The sequence below is a fragment of the Trichosurus vulpecula genome, chromosome 2, assembly GCF_011100635.1.
Source record: "Trichosurus vulpecula isolate mTriVul1 chromosome 2, mTriVul1.pri, whole genome shotgun sequence".
Lineage (NCBI taxonomy): Eukaryota > Metazoa > Chordata > Mammalia > Diprotodontia > Phalangeridae > Trichosurus > Trichosurus vulpecula.
The window spans coordinates 82,984,900-83,006,951 of NC_050574.1; the positions used below are offsets into that span (position 1 = coordinate 82,984,900).

Below are 22,052 nucleotides of genomic sequence, written 5' to 3' on the forward strand. Positions count from 1 at the left end.
TCTCCTTCTCTGATCTGGAAGATTACACCCTTAGAGAAAGAGAGGAAATAGAAGCTGATGACCTATAGCTATCAAATGATACCATGTCCTTGAAGAATTATGTCTAAAAGATACAGGGAAAGGAAAGGATCAGGAAAGACAGTAGATGGAGATACTTCCCTTGTCAGATTCTCTTGAACGGCAAAAGTACACAGAAGATTTTAACATTTTTTCCTGTATTTCTCCAGGACTCCAGAAAGAGATGGTAAATTCTCACTGTGGATGGAAGATACTTCAGAAATGATTATGGTCTTTGGTAGCCCCCATAAAGATGCCCTCTTTGAATGACACAGAGTTCCATCCTTCCTTCTTCCTGCTTCTGGGAATCCCGGGGCTGGAAGGTGCACACATCTGGCTTGGCTTTCCCTTCTGTGCCTTATACCTGGTTGCCCTCATGGGAAATATTACCATCCTGTATGCAATTCAGACTGAACGAAGCCTCCACCAGCCCATGTTCTACTTCCTGGCCATGTTGTCAGGAATTGACTTGTGTTTGTCTACAGCTACCATCCCTAAGATGCTGGGAATCTTCTGGTTTCACTTGAGGGCTATTGACTTTGGGGCCTGTGTCACCCAAGTGTTCTTTATCCATTTTTTCACAGTCATGGAGAGTATTGTACTCTTGGCCATGGCTTTTGACCGCTATGTTGCCATTTGCAACCCCCTCCGCTACAGCATGATCCTTACTCACAAAACCATTGGTTTCATTGCTCTGGTAGCTGTCCTAAGGAGCTTGTGTATGATAGCTCCCATTGTATTTCTTTTGCTTCGACTCCCTTACTGTGGGCACAAAGTCATCCCCCACACCTACTGTGAGCACATGGGTGTGGCTCGACTGGCCTGTGCCAACGTTAGAGTCAATATCTTTTTTGGCCTGGGAAATATTTCCATATTATTTCTGGATGTGATTCTGATCATCATCTCCTATGCCAGGATACTCCAGGCTGTCTTCTGCCTCCCTTCCCGGGATGCTCAACTCAAAGCACTCAATACCTGCAGCTCCCACATCTGTGTCATCTTAGCCTTCTTCATGCCGGCTCTATTTTCCTTCCTCACTCATCGTTTTGGCCATAACATCCCCCATTACATCCACATCCTCCTGGCCAATCTCTATGTAGTTGTGCCACCTGCCCTCAACCCTGTCATCTATGGGGTCAGAACCAAGCAGATCTGGGAGAGAATTTTGAAGATCTTCTATAAAAAACAATGACATGACAGGGACTAGAAGTCTCAAGGACTTCTTGTTCTACCACAGAAAATGAGCCCACTTGAAAACTCAAAGAGGTAATATGATGTGGTGAATAGGGAGCTGGCCTCAAAAATTGGAAGACGGGTTCAAATTTCACATGTGGACTATAGTTTTGGGCCACCTTCCAGTGCCCCAGGCAGCTGTCTAAAAGTCTAAGTTGCACAGAAGGTGCCTACCTGTATTGGTAGATTACATTTTATCATTTCAGAATGCCCCATAACAATGAATTTTATAAAGAATAGCTTTAAAACTCTCCTCATACGTGCTGGCAATATGCTTATATATGGATCTAGGAGTCTCTTTAATGGAATGTATGTATAAATGGGTTGGCTTATGGATGGGTAAGTTTTAGTAGTCAAAGGGATTGTCTAGTGCGTGAAAGATGAAATGACTGAGGAAACAGAGGATCAAGTTTCTGAGCATACCAATTTACTAAGCAATGCATATCAATTGTCTAATAAATTGGGACCAAGCCCTCTCAGCTTTGGCACTGGACCCTGAATACTGGGGGAGACATGAATTAAAAACAATTAATCAAATAAAGCCAATTAACTAAAAGAAAACAATTTACCAGTATCCAAGATTATGTAATGTGATTTTTAATTGGAGGAAAAATTGGGAACTTTCCAAGTTGGGATGTAATTTCCTGAAATCAGAAAAAAGAGGTGTCCTTCTCCCTTAAAGAGATATATTCAATCAAAGGAACATGGGCACAGTAACTGACCAAGAAGAGATCAGTTTTGACATAAAACATATGGGTTGCTTGAGCAGTATAATTGTGAGAAAACTCCTTGCATCAATCTTTAGCTCTGTTTGAGTTTCCAATCAGCATAACCCAGGTCTGTCTCTAAGCAGCAGGTAGAGGTGATCCAGTTTCCCAGTCATGCAAGGCTAGGTTCAAACAATGCAACAAAGTTTTCTCTTAATTCCCACAACTGGATGAAGTTTTCTCACAAGACAGAAATTAGGCTAGACCCCTAATTGAATAGAAAGGGAACTGAACTAGCTCCAGAAATGAGTCACAAGATGGAGTCAGTGTAGTCCATTCTATTCCCGCTGCAACTTGGTCTTCTAATTGCTTTAGCTGCACAAAGATTTTTCACTTCAGGCCACTCTCATATAAATGATAAAATGGAGTAATATAGTGTCAGATGAGAAACAATTTGTGAATTTGGTCCTACTAGTACTTTGCAGGCATCCCCTCTATAGGGCCTTTGACAAGCAGTCATCTGCTTAACACTCAAAGACCACTATGAATAGAGAAAAACCTTCCAAAGCAGTGTATCTTACCTTCAGATTGATCACCATCAGAAAGTTTTAATTACATTATTCTGAAACCCAGAACTACTGCCTATTGTTTTCAGTGGGGCAATTTTTGCTCCGGGGCCAAGCAGAAAAAGTTTAATCTTACCTCAACATGGTAGCCCTAAAAGTCATAAAATCATAGATTTAGAGTTGGAAGGACCACTTGAAGTCACTCTTCTCACTTGATAGATGAAGAAATTGAAGGGAGTTGAAGCATTTTGGCCAAAGTCTCACAGATAATAATCAGCAGAGCTGGAATTTCATCGTCTCCTCTGATTCCAAATCCAACACCTGGTATTGTACCATGCTGCTCCCCATTACATTCTATTATATCATGGCTACTGCCCAGGTCCACAATGACTGAATTACATTGCAATTTAGTCACTATCTTTCCATCTTGTTAACAAGAATTTTTTTTGAGAGGTTTTAAATGTCTTCCTAACATTTTTCACAGCCTGAAATACAGGTATGTTATTTTTATGAAATTCTTAAAATGACTAAATAACTAAACCAATAAATTTATTAAAAATGAGCAAATTTATAGATGAATAAATACATAAATAAATAAAATAATTAATTAATTGATTTAGTAATCTTGTGACAAAAAGAAATTTAATTACTCCTATTATCATGATTACAATCCCAAAAAAATATTTTTAATGGACCTATGTTAGCATGGAATGATTACATGTGCTCTTTTTAGCTGTTCATAAACTATTTCTCCAATTTTTAAAAATTAACTATTGGTCAACTTTAACATTTTTTTACTTTGTTCTAATCTTTAGCATTCCTCATGTTATTTTCATCTGTGTCATTCTTGTTTTTATCCATAGTTATCTGCCTTTGCTTCCAACTTTTATTGATGTGCTTTAAAAATTGGATTTGGTCACTAAGTTCCCTACACAGTTACATTAGTCTTTTCAGGCAGTTTCCCTTTTTTTCCTCATTAAAATTATTTACATTTGTGTCATCAGAATTTAATTATAGACAGGCTTCTATCCTATCCAAATTTCCCAGTCGAATCTGGGATCAAGGGGAAAAGCTCTTAATACCACAATTTGAGAAGGATGTTATTAAATCAGAAAGTGTCTGGAGGAGGGCAGCCAGGACGGTGGAGGGCCTTGAGTCCATGACATATGCATTTATGGAACTGAAGGAACTGGGAATGTTTAGCCCAGAGAAAAGAAGACCTGAAGGATGAGGGAACATGGTAGCTATGTTTAAACATGTATTTGAAGGGCTGTCATGGAGGAGGGACTTGACTTACTCTACAATCCCAGAGGGCTGAACCAGGGACAAAAAGTGGAAGCTGCGAAAAGCAAATTTAGTATTGATGTAAAAAGATGGTGAGGTGTTATGGTAGGCTCATTTTTACATATTGGCTGGAGTAGATGGTCACTGAGGTTCCTTCCAAGTCTAAAATACTGTGATTTTTGATCCTACCTAATACTTCATGGAATATTTGAAATTTTATCTCCCAATGGGCATATAATCTCCCTAAATAACAATGATAATCTCCTTAAAATATGAGATTGTTAACAAGATAAATTAATAATTTCTTAACTTTTCTACTTATAATACAAAAATACCTTGAAATTTTCCTTGATATTTAAAGCCTCTTAAGATGACTATATCCTGTCTCATTATCGGTTTTGTGATTCTGATTCTGTAAATCTCTATTTTGTCATTTTAGTTTTGTGGTCAACAATAAGCATTCATCACAATAACACTTGTTTCCATTCTACTTACTCCTCTTCTTGGTATTTCCATAATGCTTTCCCTTCTTATGCATGGATTCCCTCCCTCCCCACAATTTTATCTGACTTGTTTTTCTTGAATAAGTTATATCCTCACATTATCTTATTTCGGTAATGTGTCATACCCTACCAGGGTCTTGATAATTATGAGGTGGTATTTACCTCATACACTCAAAATATTTAATTAACTTTAAAAATTTATGCGTGAAGAACAGAGACTATGAATATTTTTACAGCCGTATTTCCAATAGGTATCTCCTGACTACTGCTCATTTCCTTCACTACAGTGCTATTGTATCTACCTTTACCTTTGCTACTTGGGCTTAGCAGTTTAATGTGGGTAATTGCCTCCTCTCTTTGTGATTTTCAATTAAACACTTGATGAAATTTTCAAGTTTTCAAAAATATAAATTCTTCATATCCCTGATGTGATAGGTAAATTTTCAAACAAATAAATTCTTCACAATCCTAACTATGGCTAGGGAAACCCTATTTACTAGTAGTCTGATGTAGAACTAAATTTTCTCCCTTGAAATATTTCCTTGAAGATGTATTTAAGGGAAAGGGTTATGGGGGACTCAAGGAAAGATGAGAACTGGTTAATGAAAAACAGTAAGAATTTGTTGAAAGACTAACCTTTGCTTCTTAGTGACCTCACTTTGGGTAGAGCTAGGATTGGAACTGGAATCCTTTATTTAGACTTTTTCTTGTATCTGGACCATTTTTATTTCCCAAATATAATAGACCTTTCTTAATCCCCTTTTCACACACCTTTCCTTATTAACTTCAGGATTCCTTGCTTGATCTCCTGGGTCCGGACCCCATAGACAATGGGGTTGAGAGCAGCTGGGATGACATGGTGCAGAATATTGAGCAAGATGGGTACATCAGGAGAAACTCTCTTCTTGGCTACATGGGTGAGAATAAAGACCAGTAGGATGGTGCTGAAGAAGAGGATGAGGATAAAGTGGGAGCCACATGTGCTCAGGGCCTTGACTGCTGCACCTTTAGCCTTTAGCTGAAGAACAGCATGTAGGATGAACATATAGGAAAGGAAAATGAAGATGAGATCAGAACCAAGCATGGTCCAGCCAACAATGAATTGGTAGAGGCGATTGAGAGTAATATTATCACAAGAAAGTTTGGACACTGACAAGTTGGCACAGATACAATTCTCAATGACATTGTACTGACAGTAGTGTAGCTGGGCTGAGAGAATAGGGATGGGCACAGTGAAAAGAGCATTTCGGGCCACTATGAAAATGGCAGCCTTGGCAACAAACTGATCAGTGATGATGGATGGGTAGCGCAGTGGGTGGCAGATGGCAATATATCTATCATATGCCATTATCAAGAAGGTACAAGACTCCATGGCCAGGAAGCAGTTCATGATATACATCTGGAGGAAGCAGGCAGAGAAGCTTATGGGTCTGAGGTCAAACCAGAAGATGAGCAAGACTTTGGGGATGACAGTGAGGCAGAGCATGATATCCAGCAGGGAGAGCAGGCTGAGCAGGTAGTACACGGGCTCGTGCAGGGAGGCCTCCTGCTGAATGGTGATTAGGAGGGTGGCATTGGCCCCCATGGCCAGGAGGAAAAGTAAGCTCAGTGGCAGGGAGAGCCAGCGCTGCCATATTGGAGATGTGACAAAACAGTTCAGGAGGAATTCAGAGACCTCAGTGGAAGAAGAGCTGTTAGAAAGTAGCATGGTATTGTGGAACTACAGTCAGGATCACGCAGAATCTCTCAGCCTCTACATTAAAAGACAGGAGAAATTGGAATATGATATTCTGAAGGGCAAAGGAGCTGGGACTACAACTAAAGATCAACTACCCAGCAAAACTAAGCATAATTCTTCAGGCAAGGAGGTGGACATCCAATGAAATAAGGGAATTCCAGACCTTCCTGAAGAAATGCCAGAACTCAATGGAAAATTTGATCTCCAAATACAAAACTCAAGAGAGACATAAAAAGGTAAACGGGGGAAAACCCCCCACAAACCTTATTAATCAATAAGGGCAAATTATTTCCATCTTTATATAGGATTATACGATCTTATGTATGTTTTGTATATACACATATATATGTCAATCTTGAGAATAGTACAGCTATTATGACAATTGAAATGGATACACATAGACTGTTAATGCCTGTATAAAATGACTGATATAAGGATAAAAAACATAATTAAGAGATGTATAGGAAGGGCTATGAGAGAAGAGGTAAGGAGGTAGTAGAAAAGGGTAAATTACACCAAATGAAGAGGCACAAAAACACATTTCAGTAGAGGGAAAGAAGGGAGGGAGAAGAGCAGTATTTGAGCTTTACTGTCATCTGATCTGGTTCAAGAAGGGAATAACATACCCTGATAAGTATAGAAATCTAACTTGTCCTACGGGAAGTAGGAGGGGAAGGGGGAAAAATGGGAGGGGGGTGGTCAGAAGGGAGGGGAGAAGTAGCAAGTGGGAAACGGTAAGATAAGGGAGGGGAATAAAGAGGGAGGGTAAACTGAAGAAGGCGGTGGTCAAAAGCAAAACTTTGTTGAGGAGGGGAAGGAGAAAGGGAGAAATAAAAGCATAAACAGGGGGAAATAGGATGGAGAAAAAGACGCAGATAGAAATCATAAATGTGACTGTGAATGGGATGAACTCTCCCATAAAACTGAAGCAGACAGCAGAATGGATTAAAAACCATAATCCTATAATATGCTGTTTACAAGAAACACATTTGAAACAGGGAGATACACACAGAGTAAAGGTAAAAGGCTGGTGCTTCAGCTAAAGTAAAAAAAAAAAAAAAAAGCAGGTGTAGCAATCCTAATCTCAGACAAAGCAAAAGTAAAGATAGACTTAATTAGAAGAGATAAGGAAGGACATTACATCCTGCTAAAAGACAGCATAAACAATGAAGCAATGTCATTGTTCAACATATATGCACCAAGTGGTATGGCATACAAATTCTTAGAGGAGAGGTTAAGGGAGTTACAGGAAGAAATAGACAGCAAAACTATAATATTGGGAGACCTCAACCTTCCCCATTCTGAACTTGATAAATCTAACCTCAAAATAAATAAGAAAGATGTTAAGGAGGTAAACAGAATCTTAGAAAAGGCAGATATGATAGACCTCTGGAGAAAAGTGAACGGGGATAAAAAGGAATATACTTTCTTTTCAGCGGTACATGAGCATATGTACAAGAGCATAAAAACCTCACAATCCAGTGCAGAAAGGCAGAAGTAGTCAAAGCATACTTTTCAGATCATGATGCAATCAGAATTATTTGTAACAAAGAACTATGGAAAAATAAACTAAAAATTAATTGGAAACTAAATAATCTAATTCTAAAGAATGAGTGGGCCAAAGAACAAATCAGAGAAACAATTAATAACTTCATTCAAGAGAATGACAATAATGAGACAACATACCAAAACTTATGTGATGCAGCAAAAGCAGTTCTTAGGGGAAGTTTTATATCTCTAAATGCTTACATGAATAAAATAGGGAAAAAGGAGATCAGTGATTTGGGCATACAGCTGAAAAAGCTAGAAAAAGAACAAATTGAAAATCCCCAATTAAATACCAAATTAGAAATACTGAAAATCAAAGGTGAGATTAATAAAATTGAAACCAAGAAAACTATTGAATTAATAACTAAAAAAAGAGCTGGTTTTATGAAAAAATCAATAAAATTGATAAACCTTTGGTCAATTTGATTAAAAAAAGGAAAGAAGAAAATCAAATTACCAGTATCAAAAGTGAAAAGGGTGAGTTCATCTCTAATGAAGAGGAAATCAAAACAATAATTAGGAATTATTTTGCCCAATTGTATGGCCATAAATATGATAACCTTAGAGATACAGATGAATATCTACAAAAACAGAAATTGGCCAGGTTAACAGAAAAGGAAGTAAAATTTCTAAATAACCCCATTTCAGAAAAAGAAAATTGAGCAAGCCATCAATGAACTCCCTAGGAAAAAAATCTCCAGGGCCAGATGGTTTTACATGTGAATTCTATCAAACATTTAAAGAACAATTAATTCCTATACTTTGTAGACTATTTGGGAAAATAGGTGAAGAAAGAGTCCTACCAAATTCTTTTTATGACACAAATATGGTACTAATACCCAAACCAGATAGAGTCAAAACAGAGAAAGAAAATTATAGACCAATTTCCCTAATGAATATTGATGCAAAAATTTTAAATAAAATATTAGCAAAAAGATTGCAGCACCTCATCATGAGAATAATACACTGTGACCAGGTAGGATTTATTGCAGGAATGCAAGGTTGGTTCAATATTAGGAAAATGATTAGCATAATTGACCATATCAACAACAAATCTAGCAGAAAGCATATGATCATTTCAATAGATGGAGAAAAAGCCTTTGACAAAATACAACACCTATTCCTATTAAAAATATTAGAAAGCATAGGAATAAATGGAGCCTTCCTTAAAATTATATGTAGCATCTACCTAAGACCACCAACAAGCATTATTTGTAATGGGGATAAGCTAGATGCATTCCCAATAAGATTCGGGGTGAAACAAGGATGTTCATTATCACCCCTGCTATTCAATTTGGTACTAGAAACGTTAGCTGTAGCAATAAGAGAAGAAAAAGAAATTGAAGGAATTAGAATAGGCAAAGAAGAAGCTAAATTATCATTTTTTGCAGATGATATGATGATTTACTTAGAGAATCAAGTAAAAAACTACTTGAAATAATAAACAACTTTAGCAAAGTTGCAGGATATAAAATAAACCCACATAAATCCTCAGCATTCCTATACATTACTAACAAAGCCCAACAACAAGAGACAGAAAGAGAAATTCCATTCAAAGTTACTGTAGACACTATAAAACATTTAGGAATCTATCTGCCAAGATAAACATATGAACATAATTATGAAGCACTTTTCACGCAAATAAAGTCAGATCTAAATAAATGGAAAAATATCAGTTGCTTATGGTTAGGCCGAGCAAATATAATAAAGACGACAATTTTACCTAAATTAATCTATCTATTCAGTGCCATACCAATTGAACTACCAAAAAATTATTTTACAGAGCTGGATAAAATAATAACAAAATTCATCTGGAAGAACAAGAGGTCTAGAATATCTAGGATATTAACGAAAAGACTAGAGAAGGTGGCCTAGCCATACCAGATATTAAACTGTACTATAGAGCAGCAGTCATCAAAACTACCTGGTACTGGTTAAGAAACAGAGTTGTGGATCAATGGAATAGGATAGGTACACAAGATGGAGAAGTCAATGACTATAGCAATCTACTCTTTGATAAACCCAAAGAGGCCAGCTTCTGGGCTAAGAATTCACTATTTCACAAAAACTGTTGGGAAAATTGGAAAATAGTAGGGCAGAAACTGGGCATAGACCAATATCTTACACCATATACCAAAATAAAGTCAAAACGGGGTCATGATTTAGGAATAAAGGCTGATACTATAAGTAATTTGGGAGAGCAAGGAATAGTTTACCTATCAGATTTGTGGAAAAGAAAAGAATTCGTGACCCAACAAGAGATAGAGAGCATTACAAAATGCAAAATGGATAATTTTGATTATGTTAAATTGAAATGTTTTCATCCAAAAAAAGCCAATGCAATGAAAATTAGGAGGGAAGCAGAAAATTGGGAGAAAATCTTTACAACTAGTGTCACTGATAAAGGCCTCATTTCTTTTTTTAAAATTTTTTAAAATTTTTTTATTTAATATATTTAGTTTTCGGCATTGATTTTCACAAGAGTTTGAATTACAAATTTTCTCCCCATTTCTACCCTCCCCCCCACTCCAAGATGGTGTATATTTTGGTTGCCCTGTTCCCCAGTCAGCCCTCCCTTCTGTCACCCCACTCCCTTCCCATCCCCTTTTCCCTTTCTTTCTTGTAGGGCAAGATAAATTTCTACGCCCCATTGCCTGTGTATCTTATTTTCTAGTTGCTTGAAAAAAACTTTTTTTTGTCTTTGAACATCTGTTTTTAAAATGTTCAGTTCCAAATTCTCTCCCTTCTTCACTTTCCACCCACCTTCCCTAAGAAGTCAAACAATTCAACATAAGCCACATGTATATCATTATGTATAACTCTTCCCCAATACTCATGTTGTGAAAGACTCACTATATTTTGCTCCTTCCTAACCTATCTCCCTTTATTGAATTTTCTCCCTTGACCCTGTCCCCTTTGGAGAGTGTTTGTTTTTGATTACCTCCAACCCCATCTTCCCTCCCTTCTATCATCCTCCACCTTTTTTAATCTTCTTCTTCCTCCTTTTTTCCTGTGGGGTAAGTTACCCAATTGAGTATGTATGGTATTCCCTCCTCAGGTCAAATCTGATGAGATCAAGATTCACTCATTCCTCATCACCTGACTTCTCTTCCTTTCCTACAGAACTGCTTTTTCTTGCCACTTTTATGCGAGATAATTAACCCCATTCTATCTCTCCCTATCTCCCTCTCTCAATATATTCCTCTCTCATCCCTTAATTTTATTTTATTTCTTTTAGATATCTTCCCTTCATCCTCACCTCACCTTGTGCCCTCTCTCTCTCTCTCTTTCTTTCTCTCTCTCTCTCTCTCTCTCTCTCTCTCTCTCTCTCTCTATATATATATATATATATATATATATATATATACACACACACATATATATGTATATATACACATACATACATATATACATACATACACACTCACATATACATATATATACATAAACATATATATATATATATATATATATGAATATTCCTTTCAGCTACCCTAATACTGAGGTCCCATGAATCATACACATCATCATTCCATGTAGGAATGTAAACAAAACAGTCCAACTTTAGTAAGTCCCTTGCAATTTCTGTTTCTTGATTACCTTTTCATGCTTCTCTTGATTCTTGTGTTTGAAAGTCAAATTTTCTATTCAGCTCTGGTCTTTTCACTGAAAAAGCTTGAAAGTTCTCTATTTTATTGAAAATCCATATTTTTCCTTGGAGCATGATACTCAGTTTTGCTGGGTAGGTGATTCTAGGTTTTAATCCTAGTTCCATTGACCTCTGGAATATCGTATTCCAAGCCCTTCGTTCTCTTAATGTAGAATCTGCTAGATCTTAGGTTATTCTGATTGTGTTTCCACAATACTCAAATTGTTTCTTTCTGCTTGCTTTCAGTATTTTCTCCTTGATCTGGGAGTTCTGGAATTTGGTGACAATATTCTTAGGAGTTTTCTTTTTGGGATCTTTTTGAGGAGGTGATCTGTGGATTCTTTCAATTTCTATTTTGCCCTGTGGCTCTAGAATATCAGGGCAGTTCTCCTTGATAATTTCTTGAAAGATGATATCTAGGCTCTTTTTTTGATCATGGCTTTCTGGTAGTCCAATAATTTTTAAATTATCTCTCCTGGATCTATTTTCCAGGTCAGTGGTTTTTCCAATGAGATATTTCACATTGTCTTCCATTTTTTCATTCCTTTGGTTCTGTTTTATAATATCTTGATTTCTCATAAAGTCAGTATCTTCCACTTGCTCCAATCTAATTTTTAAGGTAGTATTTTCTTCAGTGGTCTTTTGGACCTCCTTTTCCATTTGGGTAATTCTGCCTTTCAAGGCATTCTTCTCCTCATTGGCTTTTTGGAGCTCTTTTGCCATTTGAGTTAGTCTATTTTTTAAGAGGTTGTTTTCTTCAGTCTATTTTTCAGCATTTTTTTGGGTCTCCTTTAGCAAGTCATTGACTTGTTTTTCATGGTTTTCTCGCATCCTTCTCATTTCTCTTCCCAATTTTTCCTCTACTTCTCTAACTTGCTTTTCCCAATTCTTTTTGAGCTCTTCCATGGCCTGAGACCAGTTCATGTTTTTCTTGGAGGCTTTTGTTGTAGGCTCTATGACTTTGTTGGCTTCTTCTGGCTGTATGTTTTGGTCTTCTTTGTCACCAAAGAAGGATTCCAGAGTCTGAGACTAAATCTGGTGCGTTTTCGCTGCCTGGCCATATTCCCAACCAACTAACTTGACCCTTGAGTTTTTCAGCGGGGTATGACCGCTTGTAGACTAAAGCGTTTTATGTTCCAAGCTTGGGGGGATGCGCCAGCTCCGCCACACCAGCACTCATCCTTCCCCAAGAACCCCCAACCCAGACTGGGCTTAGATGCAGGCTCTTCACTCCTGCTCTGATCCACTACTTAATTCCTCCCACCAGGTGGGCCTGAGGTGGAAGCAACTGCAGCTGTACTTCTGTAGCTGCCCCACCTCCGCTGCTCCTGGGCTGGTAGCTGAACCGTGAACTCCTTCCACTCCCACAGCTTTTCCCACTAACCTTCTCTGTTTTCTTTGGTGTTTGTGGGTTGAGAAGTCTGGTAACTGCTACAGCTCACTGATTCAGGGCGCTAGGGCACGCTCTGCCCAGATCCTGGTTTGGTTGGTCCGCACCGCCCACGCTGGGCTCAGCTGCGCTCCCCTCCGCTCCCAGCTCTGTGTGGGATAGATTTCACCCAGAGACCATCCAGGCTGTCCTGGGCTGGAGCCCTGCTTCCCTCTGCTCTTTTGTTGGTTCTGCAGTTCTAGAATTTGTTCAGAGCCACTTTTTATATGTTTTTGGACTCGACGGGGAGCTCACGCTAGTCCCTGCTTTTCAGCTGCCATCTTGGCTCTGCCCCAAATCTCTTCTAAAGGCCTCATTTCTAAAATATACAGGGAACTGAGCCAAATATATAGGAATACAAGTCATTCCCCAATTGAGAGATGGTCAAAGGATATGAACAGGCAGTTTTCAGAGGAAGAAATTAAAGATATCTGTAGCCACATGAAAAAATGCTAGAAATCACTACTGATTAGAGAAATGCAAATCAAAACAGCTCTTAGATACCACATCTCTCCTGTCAGATTGGCTAAGATAACAAAACAGGAAAATGATAAATGCTGGAGAGGATGTGGGAAAATTGGAACATTGTTATGTTGCTGGTAGAGTTGTGAACTGATCCAGTCATTTTGGAGAGCAATTTGGAACTGTACCCAAAGGGCTATAAAAATGTTCATACCCTTTTACCCAGCAATACTACTTCTAGGGTTGTATCCCAAAGAGGTCACACAAGTGGGAAAAGGACCCATATGTACAAAAATATTTATAGCGGCTCTTTTTGTGGTAGCCAAGAATTGGAAATCAAAGGGATGCCCATCAATTGGGGCTGAACAAGCTGTGGTATATGAAGGTAATAGAATACTATTGTACTATAAGAAATGGGGATGATATGGACTTCATAACAACCTGGAAAAACCTACACGACATAATGATGAGTGAGTGGAGCAGAGCCAGGAGAACATTATACACAACCACAGATATATGGATTCTGTGAGGACTAACCCTGACAGACTTTGCTTGTCACAGCAACACAAAGTACAAAGACAACTCCAAAGGACTCACAATGGAGAATGCTATCTATATCCTGAGAAAGAACTATGAAGTATGAATGCAGATTGAGGCACACTTCATGCTAGCCTTTCCCCCTCCCCCCCTTTTTTTTCTTTTTCTCTCTTTTTGTTTTTGGGTTGATTTTTTTTGGTCCTGTTTCTTCTTTCTCATGATTCATTCCATTGGTCATAATTCTTCTCCATAACTTGACTAGTGTGTAAATTAATTCAATGTGAAGTTATACGTGGAAGTTATATGGGATTCCATGCCGTCTTGGGGAGGGAGGCGGGGAGGGAGGGAAGAAAATATGGAACTCAAAATTATGTAGAACCGAGTGTTGTAAACTAAAAATAAAAAAAAATTAAAAAGAACATACCCCTGAGGGCCCTGCCAAAAAAAAAGCATGGTGCATAGTCCTCTGGCATAAGTGTTCTCTGAGTTCTTATGGGGAAAGGAAAGAGTTAATGAATAAAGTGTGTAAAAACCTAGCAGATAAGCAAGGGATCAATCAGTAAACCTTTATTAAGGCTCAGTTCTGAGTGCTGAGAATATAAGGCACATAAAGAAAGAAATGAAAGTCTTTGTCCTCAAGAAGCTACATTCTTTTGGGGGAGAAAGTATGCCCATACGTGAATATATGCCAAACATAAATTCTTAAATGAATTTATCATGTCATTTATTGAGCAATCCTCTAAAGTGTAGATCTCAACCTACCTACTGTTACACACTTATATACAAATATATGTATATATGCATGTATGTATACACACATATATTTCTTTGTGTGTGTAACGCATATGTGTATTTACAAACATAAAGATATACATACAGTTACATACAAACATAATACACATAAATACATTCACATACATACACACATATGTAATAGTAAGTAATGGGGGAGGCAGAAGGCACCTGCAGCTTGGAGGGGTGAAAGAGTTAGTATTTAAGTTGAACTTTGAGGGAAACTAAGGATTCTTTCAAGCAGAGGGGTATACCAGGCATGAGGCATGGCTTGTGCAAAGAAGCAGAGGCAAAAGGTGGTGTTCTGTATGAGGAATAGCAAAAAGTCCTGTTGAGCTGGAACATGAAGTGCCTACAGAGGAGCAATATATAATGAGGCTGAACAAGTATGTTGGAACCAGGTTGCAAAGGGTATGTTAAATGCCAGATAAAGTAGTTTATATTTAATCCTATAGGCAATAGAGAACCACTGTGATTTATTGAGTGGGGAGAAATATAGTCAGACCAATGCTTTAGGAAAAGTATTTTGGTAGGTCTGTGCAAAATGGATTTGAGAGAAGGAAGATTTGAGTCAGGGAGTCCAAAAAGGCACCTATTGCAATAATGCAAGTGAGACCTGATCAGGGGCTAAATGAAAGAGTCAGCCTTGGGAGTGTAGAGAATGAGGTGAGATGTTGTGGTGATAGAATCCACTAGAATGTAGTAGATAGAATCCATTAGAATGACTCAGTAGTGGGGAGCTGGTGATTACACTGAGGTTGCAAATCTGAGTGACTGGAAGGATGGTGATACCCTAGACAGAAATAGGGGATTTCAAAAATATATGGATTTTGCGGTAAAGAGAATGAGTTCTATTTGGCACATGTTGATTTTGAGGTGCTGAGGGGATATTGAGGTTAGAATTTATAGTAGGAAGTTGGTGATGCAGGACAAGGACTCAGGAGAAATTTGGAATGGCAATCATTTGCATTGAAATGAGAACTAAATCCAGACCCCAAGACAGAAAACTCCAATAAATTGCTGAATCTTCCATTCTACTTTATTAAGTTCATAATTGTTGTGTTTGTCCTTCATTTTCTAAGAGGACCATGACATCAGGGAAATGATGACATGACTTGCAGTTGACTTTGAGGGAGGGAGGGCTGTTGCAAGGTGACCAGTGTCACTTTTTCCTTCAGAGCCATCTGGGTCCAGTAGCGAGATATTCATCAGGATGACTGGAGATGACCCAGGATGCAATGGGAGACCCTGCCCTTTTTTTTACCTTAAACCCAGTTCACTCTGAAGCTCCTAATAAAAAGATATGAAATACTCACAATTTATAATCTGGCAAATGAGCCAAGGGCACCATACTTTAGGTCCTGCCTGCTTACTTCCAGCCTGGTACCACTAGTTTGAAATATAAGAATTTGACTAGCACTGGAGTCAGAAGAACTAGATGTGGGACCCTGGGCTTAAGTCTGTTTGCCTCACTTTCATCATCTGTAAAATGACCGGAGAAGGAAATGGCAAACCATCTCTGCCAAGAAAACCCTAAATGGGATCATGAAGAGTTGGACACAACTGAAAAATGACCAAACAACAACAAATTCACATCCTAGTTCTCTGACTCCAATTCTAGTAGACGAATACACTGCACCCAGTCTGACAGACTGACTTTAAGCAGAACCCCAGGATGTATCAAGTCAGGTCAACAAGCACTTAATAAGTACCTGATATGTGTCAAGCAGTGTGCTAAACACTGGGTATACAAAGTTGAGATTGTAGAGCTGTTACCTGAAAGCACCTTCCTTGACATTTTGCTCATGGTCTTTTACTCCAGGTGGTGGATGAATTGTCAGTCCAAGATTTATTTATTTTGTGGAGAGTGATGAACAGTCAGAGGGAAACAATATACTAGTCTAGCCAGAGGTTTTTTCAAAATAGAAACTGAGTGGAGGAGAGTCTTAGAAATTAAGAGAAAGCAGAATAAGCAAAGTGTCATGAAAAGAGTAGGAATCACAAATTAAATAAAATGCTGCTGCTGTTTGTCCTTTGTTCTGGAAGAGGACTATGCTATCAGGGATATGATGCCAAGACATGCAAGTGAATTGGATTTAAGTGATGGAGGGCTGTGCAAAGTCACCAGTCTTACTTTTTCCCCAGAGCCATCCGGGTCCAGTGGCCAGGTATGGATCAGGACAACTGGAGATGGCCCAGAAGGCAGTGGGGGCCTTGGCCTTTTCAAGCTAAAGTCTTCAACAGGTCTCAGTTTGGCTGAGACAGCACACATTCAGTGATTAAGCCTTAATAAGAAATGAGGCAAAGAATGGCCTCGTTAAGAAAGAAGAAGGAATGAGCTCAATCAAGGGAGAGAAAAGAATACTACATCCTAGAAAGCTCTAAGCAAAAGAGAAGAGAAAAAGGAGACATGCTATATAGAAAATATCAGAGCATTAAAACAAAATTCAAGAACTTTAGGGAGATGGAGAACTGATCAAATGAATTTCTTTTTCCAGTTAGGAAAATTTCTCAGCAAATGGTGTAAAATTACCCTAGCTAAGACTCTCTCTAGTCTCCCAAGCTATAGCTATAAGCTTGAGGATAGGGTCCACATCAAAATAACAAAGGAGGCTAGCATTTTCTGTCCATCCCAACTCTGAGCCTAGACTATACTCTTGCCCCCAAATATCCACTCTCACTCATTCTCATCCTGCACCACCAACCCCTGAGACCCAACTACCACATGTCCAGCCTGATAATCGCCAAATTCAAAGATAAGAATAAACCACAGCTGAAGTTCTTTTCATCTGCAGGGTTGACTTTATTCTAGCCAGCTACCATCTTAAAATTCAGGCAATTTCCAGTTGATTTATTTAACTGCATTTATTTATTTGTTATTTACAAGGTTCCATACTAGGCTTTAGTGACACAAAGATAAAAGGAAACAGTCACTATCCTCCAGGAACTTCAATTTTACAAGAACATGATTGTGGGAAAGTTGAAGAATACAATATCAACATAAGATAACCCAAAGTAGGAAGCTATGGGGAAAGAGATCCAAAGTCCTCTGGTGATATTTGAGGAGAGAAAGAAGGCTTTTGGCTCAGGTGTCAGAGAAGGCACCAGGGATTAAGGAACACCTACACTGAACCTCAAAGGAAGATAAGGCTACTAAAAGGTGGAGATGAGGAGGGAGTGTGATTGAGATATAAAATATCTCCCTCACTGATACCTTAGTTTTAGAAGAAGAAAGGACCTTAAAGATCATTTAATCTGATCTTTTCATTTTAGTGCTGAGAAAATTGAGACCTAGAGAGGTTAAGTGATTTTAAGATTGCAGAGATAATAAATATATGATTTACAATTCAGATTCTGCTATCCAAGTTCAGCAATCTTTCCTCTTTCCTATACTGCTTCCCAGTTCTTCGTATCAATGTTACCTTTTCCAGATCACAGAATCATGAAATCTCAGAATAGGAAGAGATCTTAGAGATGATCTATTTCAACCATTAGAATCTTCATTTAACATTAAAATTCCTCTAGGGGTTGGTGTCACTAAGACATTTAGTTCCCAATACTTTGGCAAGTGTGAGTTGATCATATGTTTCCCTTTCTGACTTGATTCAGGCTGCCTTTGTTTGGAGGCAGAGGTAGAATAGTGAAATAATGGAAAAGACTATAGAAAGAAGGAAGGACAGGTCCCCAAAGCATGTTATACTAATTTCACAATTGCCCCTGGATCTCAGAGTAAACCAATATCAAACTCACCCAGCACAACACAGGCGGGTCTCCCACAGGGTAGCAATCACTCTGTCCCTGCCTCACTGAACCTTGTGTCTCACTCATACAAAGGAACTAAAGTTTATACTGGAATTACAGCTCCCCTAGGAGGATGTCTTCATTCTGTGGTTCCCTGAGGTCTGAAATGTGGGGCACAGGCCAATCCCCAAGTCTCTGACCCTGCTAGGAGAGGAAGGCAGGGAAAATAGCCTCTCAGGTAAAATTTTATTTGCCATAGAAACATTGTTCCTTGTCTTCCTCCTCAATATAGCAGCACTTACCTATCATTAACACTCCATTGGGAGGGATGGCTTCAGAAAATTAAAAATAAATAGTAGGATAGATGACCCCATTACAGAGAAAATGGACAGAACGAGATTCTTTGTGCTTTTATTGATAAATTGTACTGCCGAACACCCAGGAAATCTTGGCTCCTTCCCAGTAATATAGATGTAGGGGTCATACTCTATTTCTCAATATTTCATCCCCTTCCTTACCGATGCAGTGTTGACAGGAGGAAAGGTAGAAACAACCATTTATGAAGTGCCTACTATGCTCTAGACACTGTGCTAAGTGTTTTACAAATATTGGCTCATTTGATCCTCATGACAATCACGGGAGGCAGATATTATTGAAATTCTCATTTCACAGAAAACTGAGGCAGATATAGGTAAAGTGACTTGCCTAGGGTCACAGAGCTAATAAGTGTATAAGTCATTTTGACCCCAGGTCCAACACTCTGTCTATTGTGCTATTAGCTACCTCAGGAACCCTTTCAAGTCAGATTCCTGGAGGGGACTATTCTACTCCATGCCTGAGGAACAATTAAATGACTAAATATTTGTAGACTGATGATGGTGGTGGTGGTGGTGATGATAATGAAAATAACTAACATTTACATTACACTTTAAACTTTGCAAAGCATTATACATGTTATCTCATCTAATCTTTACCACAGTACTGTAGGGTAGGTGCTTTATCCCCTCTTTACTGATGAGGAAGCTGAGGGTAAAAGAAGAAAAGTGTCTTGCCCAGGGTCACACAGTTAATAGGTGTCTGAAGCGTATTGAATACAAGACTTCCTGTAGTGTCAGAGCCAGGATTATAACTCAGGCCACAGTATCATAGATTTTGAGGTAAAATGACTTTTAGATAGCATCCAATCCAAATACCACAGAAAACTGAGGCCCAGAGAAATCATATGACTTGCCAAAGTCATAAAGATAGTAAGAGTCAAAGTAGGATTTTCACCTAAGCCCTCTGATTCCATATCCTATGGTCTTTCTGCAGGTCTATGCTGATAGTTCCCAATTCAATATTCTTTCCATTGTACAAGACTGTCTTCTAGTCTTTACCTTTATGTTTTCCCTATACATCCAGGCAATGTTCTTGATGGTTAGAACAATTGCAAGAGGAGATAAAGTATACCCAAGGTATGAAGTAAGCTTATTCTTGGGCTTTCATAGGTGCATGGCGATTTCTGCTAGTTGCCACTGCATAGGAACAAAGCATCATAAATTTAAAATTAGAAGAAACCTTAGAGGTCTTTGAGTATAACTCCATCATTTTATAGATGAGGAACTGAGTTCAAGAGTGGCTGAGTGACTTGCCCATGTTCACATGGATAGTAAGAACTCAGATTTTGTTAACTTGGTCTAGGATTCTATTCATTAGGCCATGATCATAATCAAAGGGCCAGTTAAATCAAGGGGAGGGACCAGCCTTGGCCTATGTAGGCCCAAAGGTTCTAATTGTTCTCAGATTACATGGGAAGCATACTTGACCTCCTGATCTATAAGCTCTTGATTTCTGATTTTCTTGATCTTTCCAACATCCTTTCCAAAAAAAAATTCCATGAGGACTAAATCTTCTCATTATCCTTCCCTAGAAGTTCTTTGAAAGGAAATGGGAATCTAATTAAGCTACTTCTCTTGCTCAGTAAATAATAATAATAATAGTGAGATAGGCAGAGAGGTGGCATGCTAAATAAATAACTGGACTTGGAGTCAGAAATACCTAAGTTTGAAACCTACCTGAGAAACTTATTAGCCATATGACCCTAAACAAGTCACTTAAATTCTCTGTTCCTTAGTTTCCTCATCTGTAAAATGAAGTGGTTAATTTTAATGACCTCTAAGTATGCTATTGGCTCTCAAATGATGACCCTCTAATATAAACTAGCACTTACATAAAAATTTAATGTTTCCCAAGTACTTTGTAGATGTTATCTCATTTGATTTTCTTTTTTCATTTTTTCATTTAATTTTATTTTCAATTCCAAATTCTCTCCCTCCTATCTCACGTAGTCTAACAAAACAAATTCCCATCTTAGCTATGTCCCCCCTTCAAAGTATACTTCAATCAGCACTCTGAGTCTATCATGTCTCTATCTTGAGCATAGCATGTTTCATATGTTTCATCATGAGTCCTCTGCAATTGTGTTGGTCATTTTGTTGACCAAAGTCTTCTAAAGTTGTTTATCTTTACAATGTTGTGGTTATTGTATAAATTGTTTTCCTAGTCCTGCTAACTTCACTTTGCATCAGTTCATGCCCATTTGATTTTCACAACCTTTTGAGGTAGGTGCTATTATTATTCTCCATTTTGCAGATGAGGAAACTGAGACTGAGGAACTTTAAGCGGTTTGCCTAGGGTTCCACACTTAGTAAGTGTGCAAGGCAGGACTTGAATGCAGATTTTGCTGATTTCAATTCTATCCATTGTGCCACCTATCTTCTTCCAATGTATGCGTAATTCATAGTTCCCCAGCAGTAAAGGCAATTGCCAAAGGAAATGCAATAAGAAAAAAAATATAATCGCAGATTTCTTTGATAAAACGGGACTCTGAAAGTCCTATCTTACTTATTCTCCTGTATCTAGACAAAAGTATTCCAACAAATTACAAACATCTTGAAACAATTCAATTTTGCCTTAAAGATAACCATGAAATATGATTATATAGCAAAAGCAGCATGAAGACTATTATGAGACCAACATGCTTATTGTTGCATTAGGCCTTCACTTCTCTTAGAGTTCTCTGTTCACATCTTGTCCCTTTGTGAGTAAGAATGGAACTTCTTACCCCGGTTCAGTAAAGCCCAACTCAGTGGCTATGAATTATTTTTTGATGAAGATTTGGAGGACACGATCCCTAATCTGCTTGGTTCTGACACCATAGATAATAGGGTTGAGGGCAGGTGGGACCACAACATATAGGCTGGCCAAGAGGATGTGAATGTAGTGAGGTACATTCTTGCCAAACCTGTGGGTGAGGAAGGAAAATAGAGCTGGGGTGTAGAAAGCCAACATAACACAGATGTGGGAGCCACAAGTGTTCATGGCCTTCAGCCGAGCATCTTGGGATGGGAGATGAAAGACAGCCTGGAGGATCCTGATGTAGGAAACCCCAATTAGAATCACATCGACAAATACTATACAAATGACAACCAAGCCATAGATAATGTTGATTTTGATGCTGGAACAGGCCAATTTGGCAATGCCCATGTGTTCACAATAGGTGTGAGGAATGAAATGGGAATCACAGAATGGTAGCCTCAAGACAAGATAAATCAAAGGAAGCATGAAAGTCAGGGACTTTAGTATGATGGCCCCTGCAATTGCCCCAATGGTCTTATTGGTCAGGATGGTGGTATACTTGAAAGGGTGGCAGATGGCCACATAACGATCAAAGGCCATGGCCAAAAGCACTGCTGACTCCATAGTGGTGAAGTTGTGAGCAAAGAACATCTGGGCAACACAGCCTGCCAAGCTGATTTCTCTCAAAT

The 22,052-nt window shown here is 38.5% G+C and overlaps 2 protein-coding genes and 1 pseudogene across 2 annotated transcripts; 1 reads left to right on the forward strand and 2 right to left on the reverse strand.

Annotated features, from left to right (window-relative positions):
- Window positions 1–241: 241 nt before the first annotated feature.
- Window positions 242–1,249, forward strand: LOC118838395 (annotated as a pseudogene).
- A 3,864-nt stretch (window positions 1,250–5,113) lies between these two features.
- LOC118839353 (olfactory receptor 56A3-like) lies at window positions 5,114–6,058 on the reverse strand. The gene has a single exon (XM_036746813.1). The coding sequence runs from the start codon at window positions 6,056–6,058 to the stop codon at window positions 5,114–5,116; it is 945 nt and encodes a 314-aa protein (XP_036602708.1).
- Window positions 6,059–21,384: 15,326 nt separating this feature from the next.
- LOC118835439 (olfactory receptor 52E4-like) lies at window positions 21,385–22,044 on the reverse strand. The gene has a single exon (XM_036742626.1). It carries the CDS (start codon window positions 22,012–22,014, stop codon window positions 21,385–21,387), a length of 630 nt encoding a protein of 209 aa, XP_036598521.1. The 5' UTR covers window positions 22,015–22,044.
- Between the last annotated feature and the right edge of the window lie 8 nt (window positions 22,045–22,052).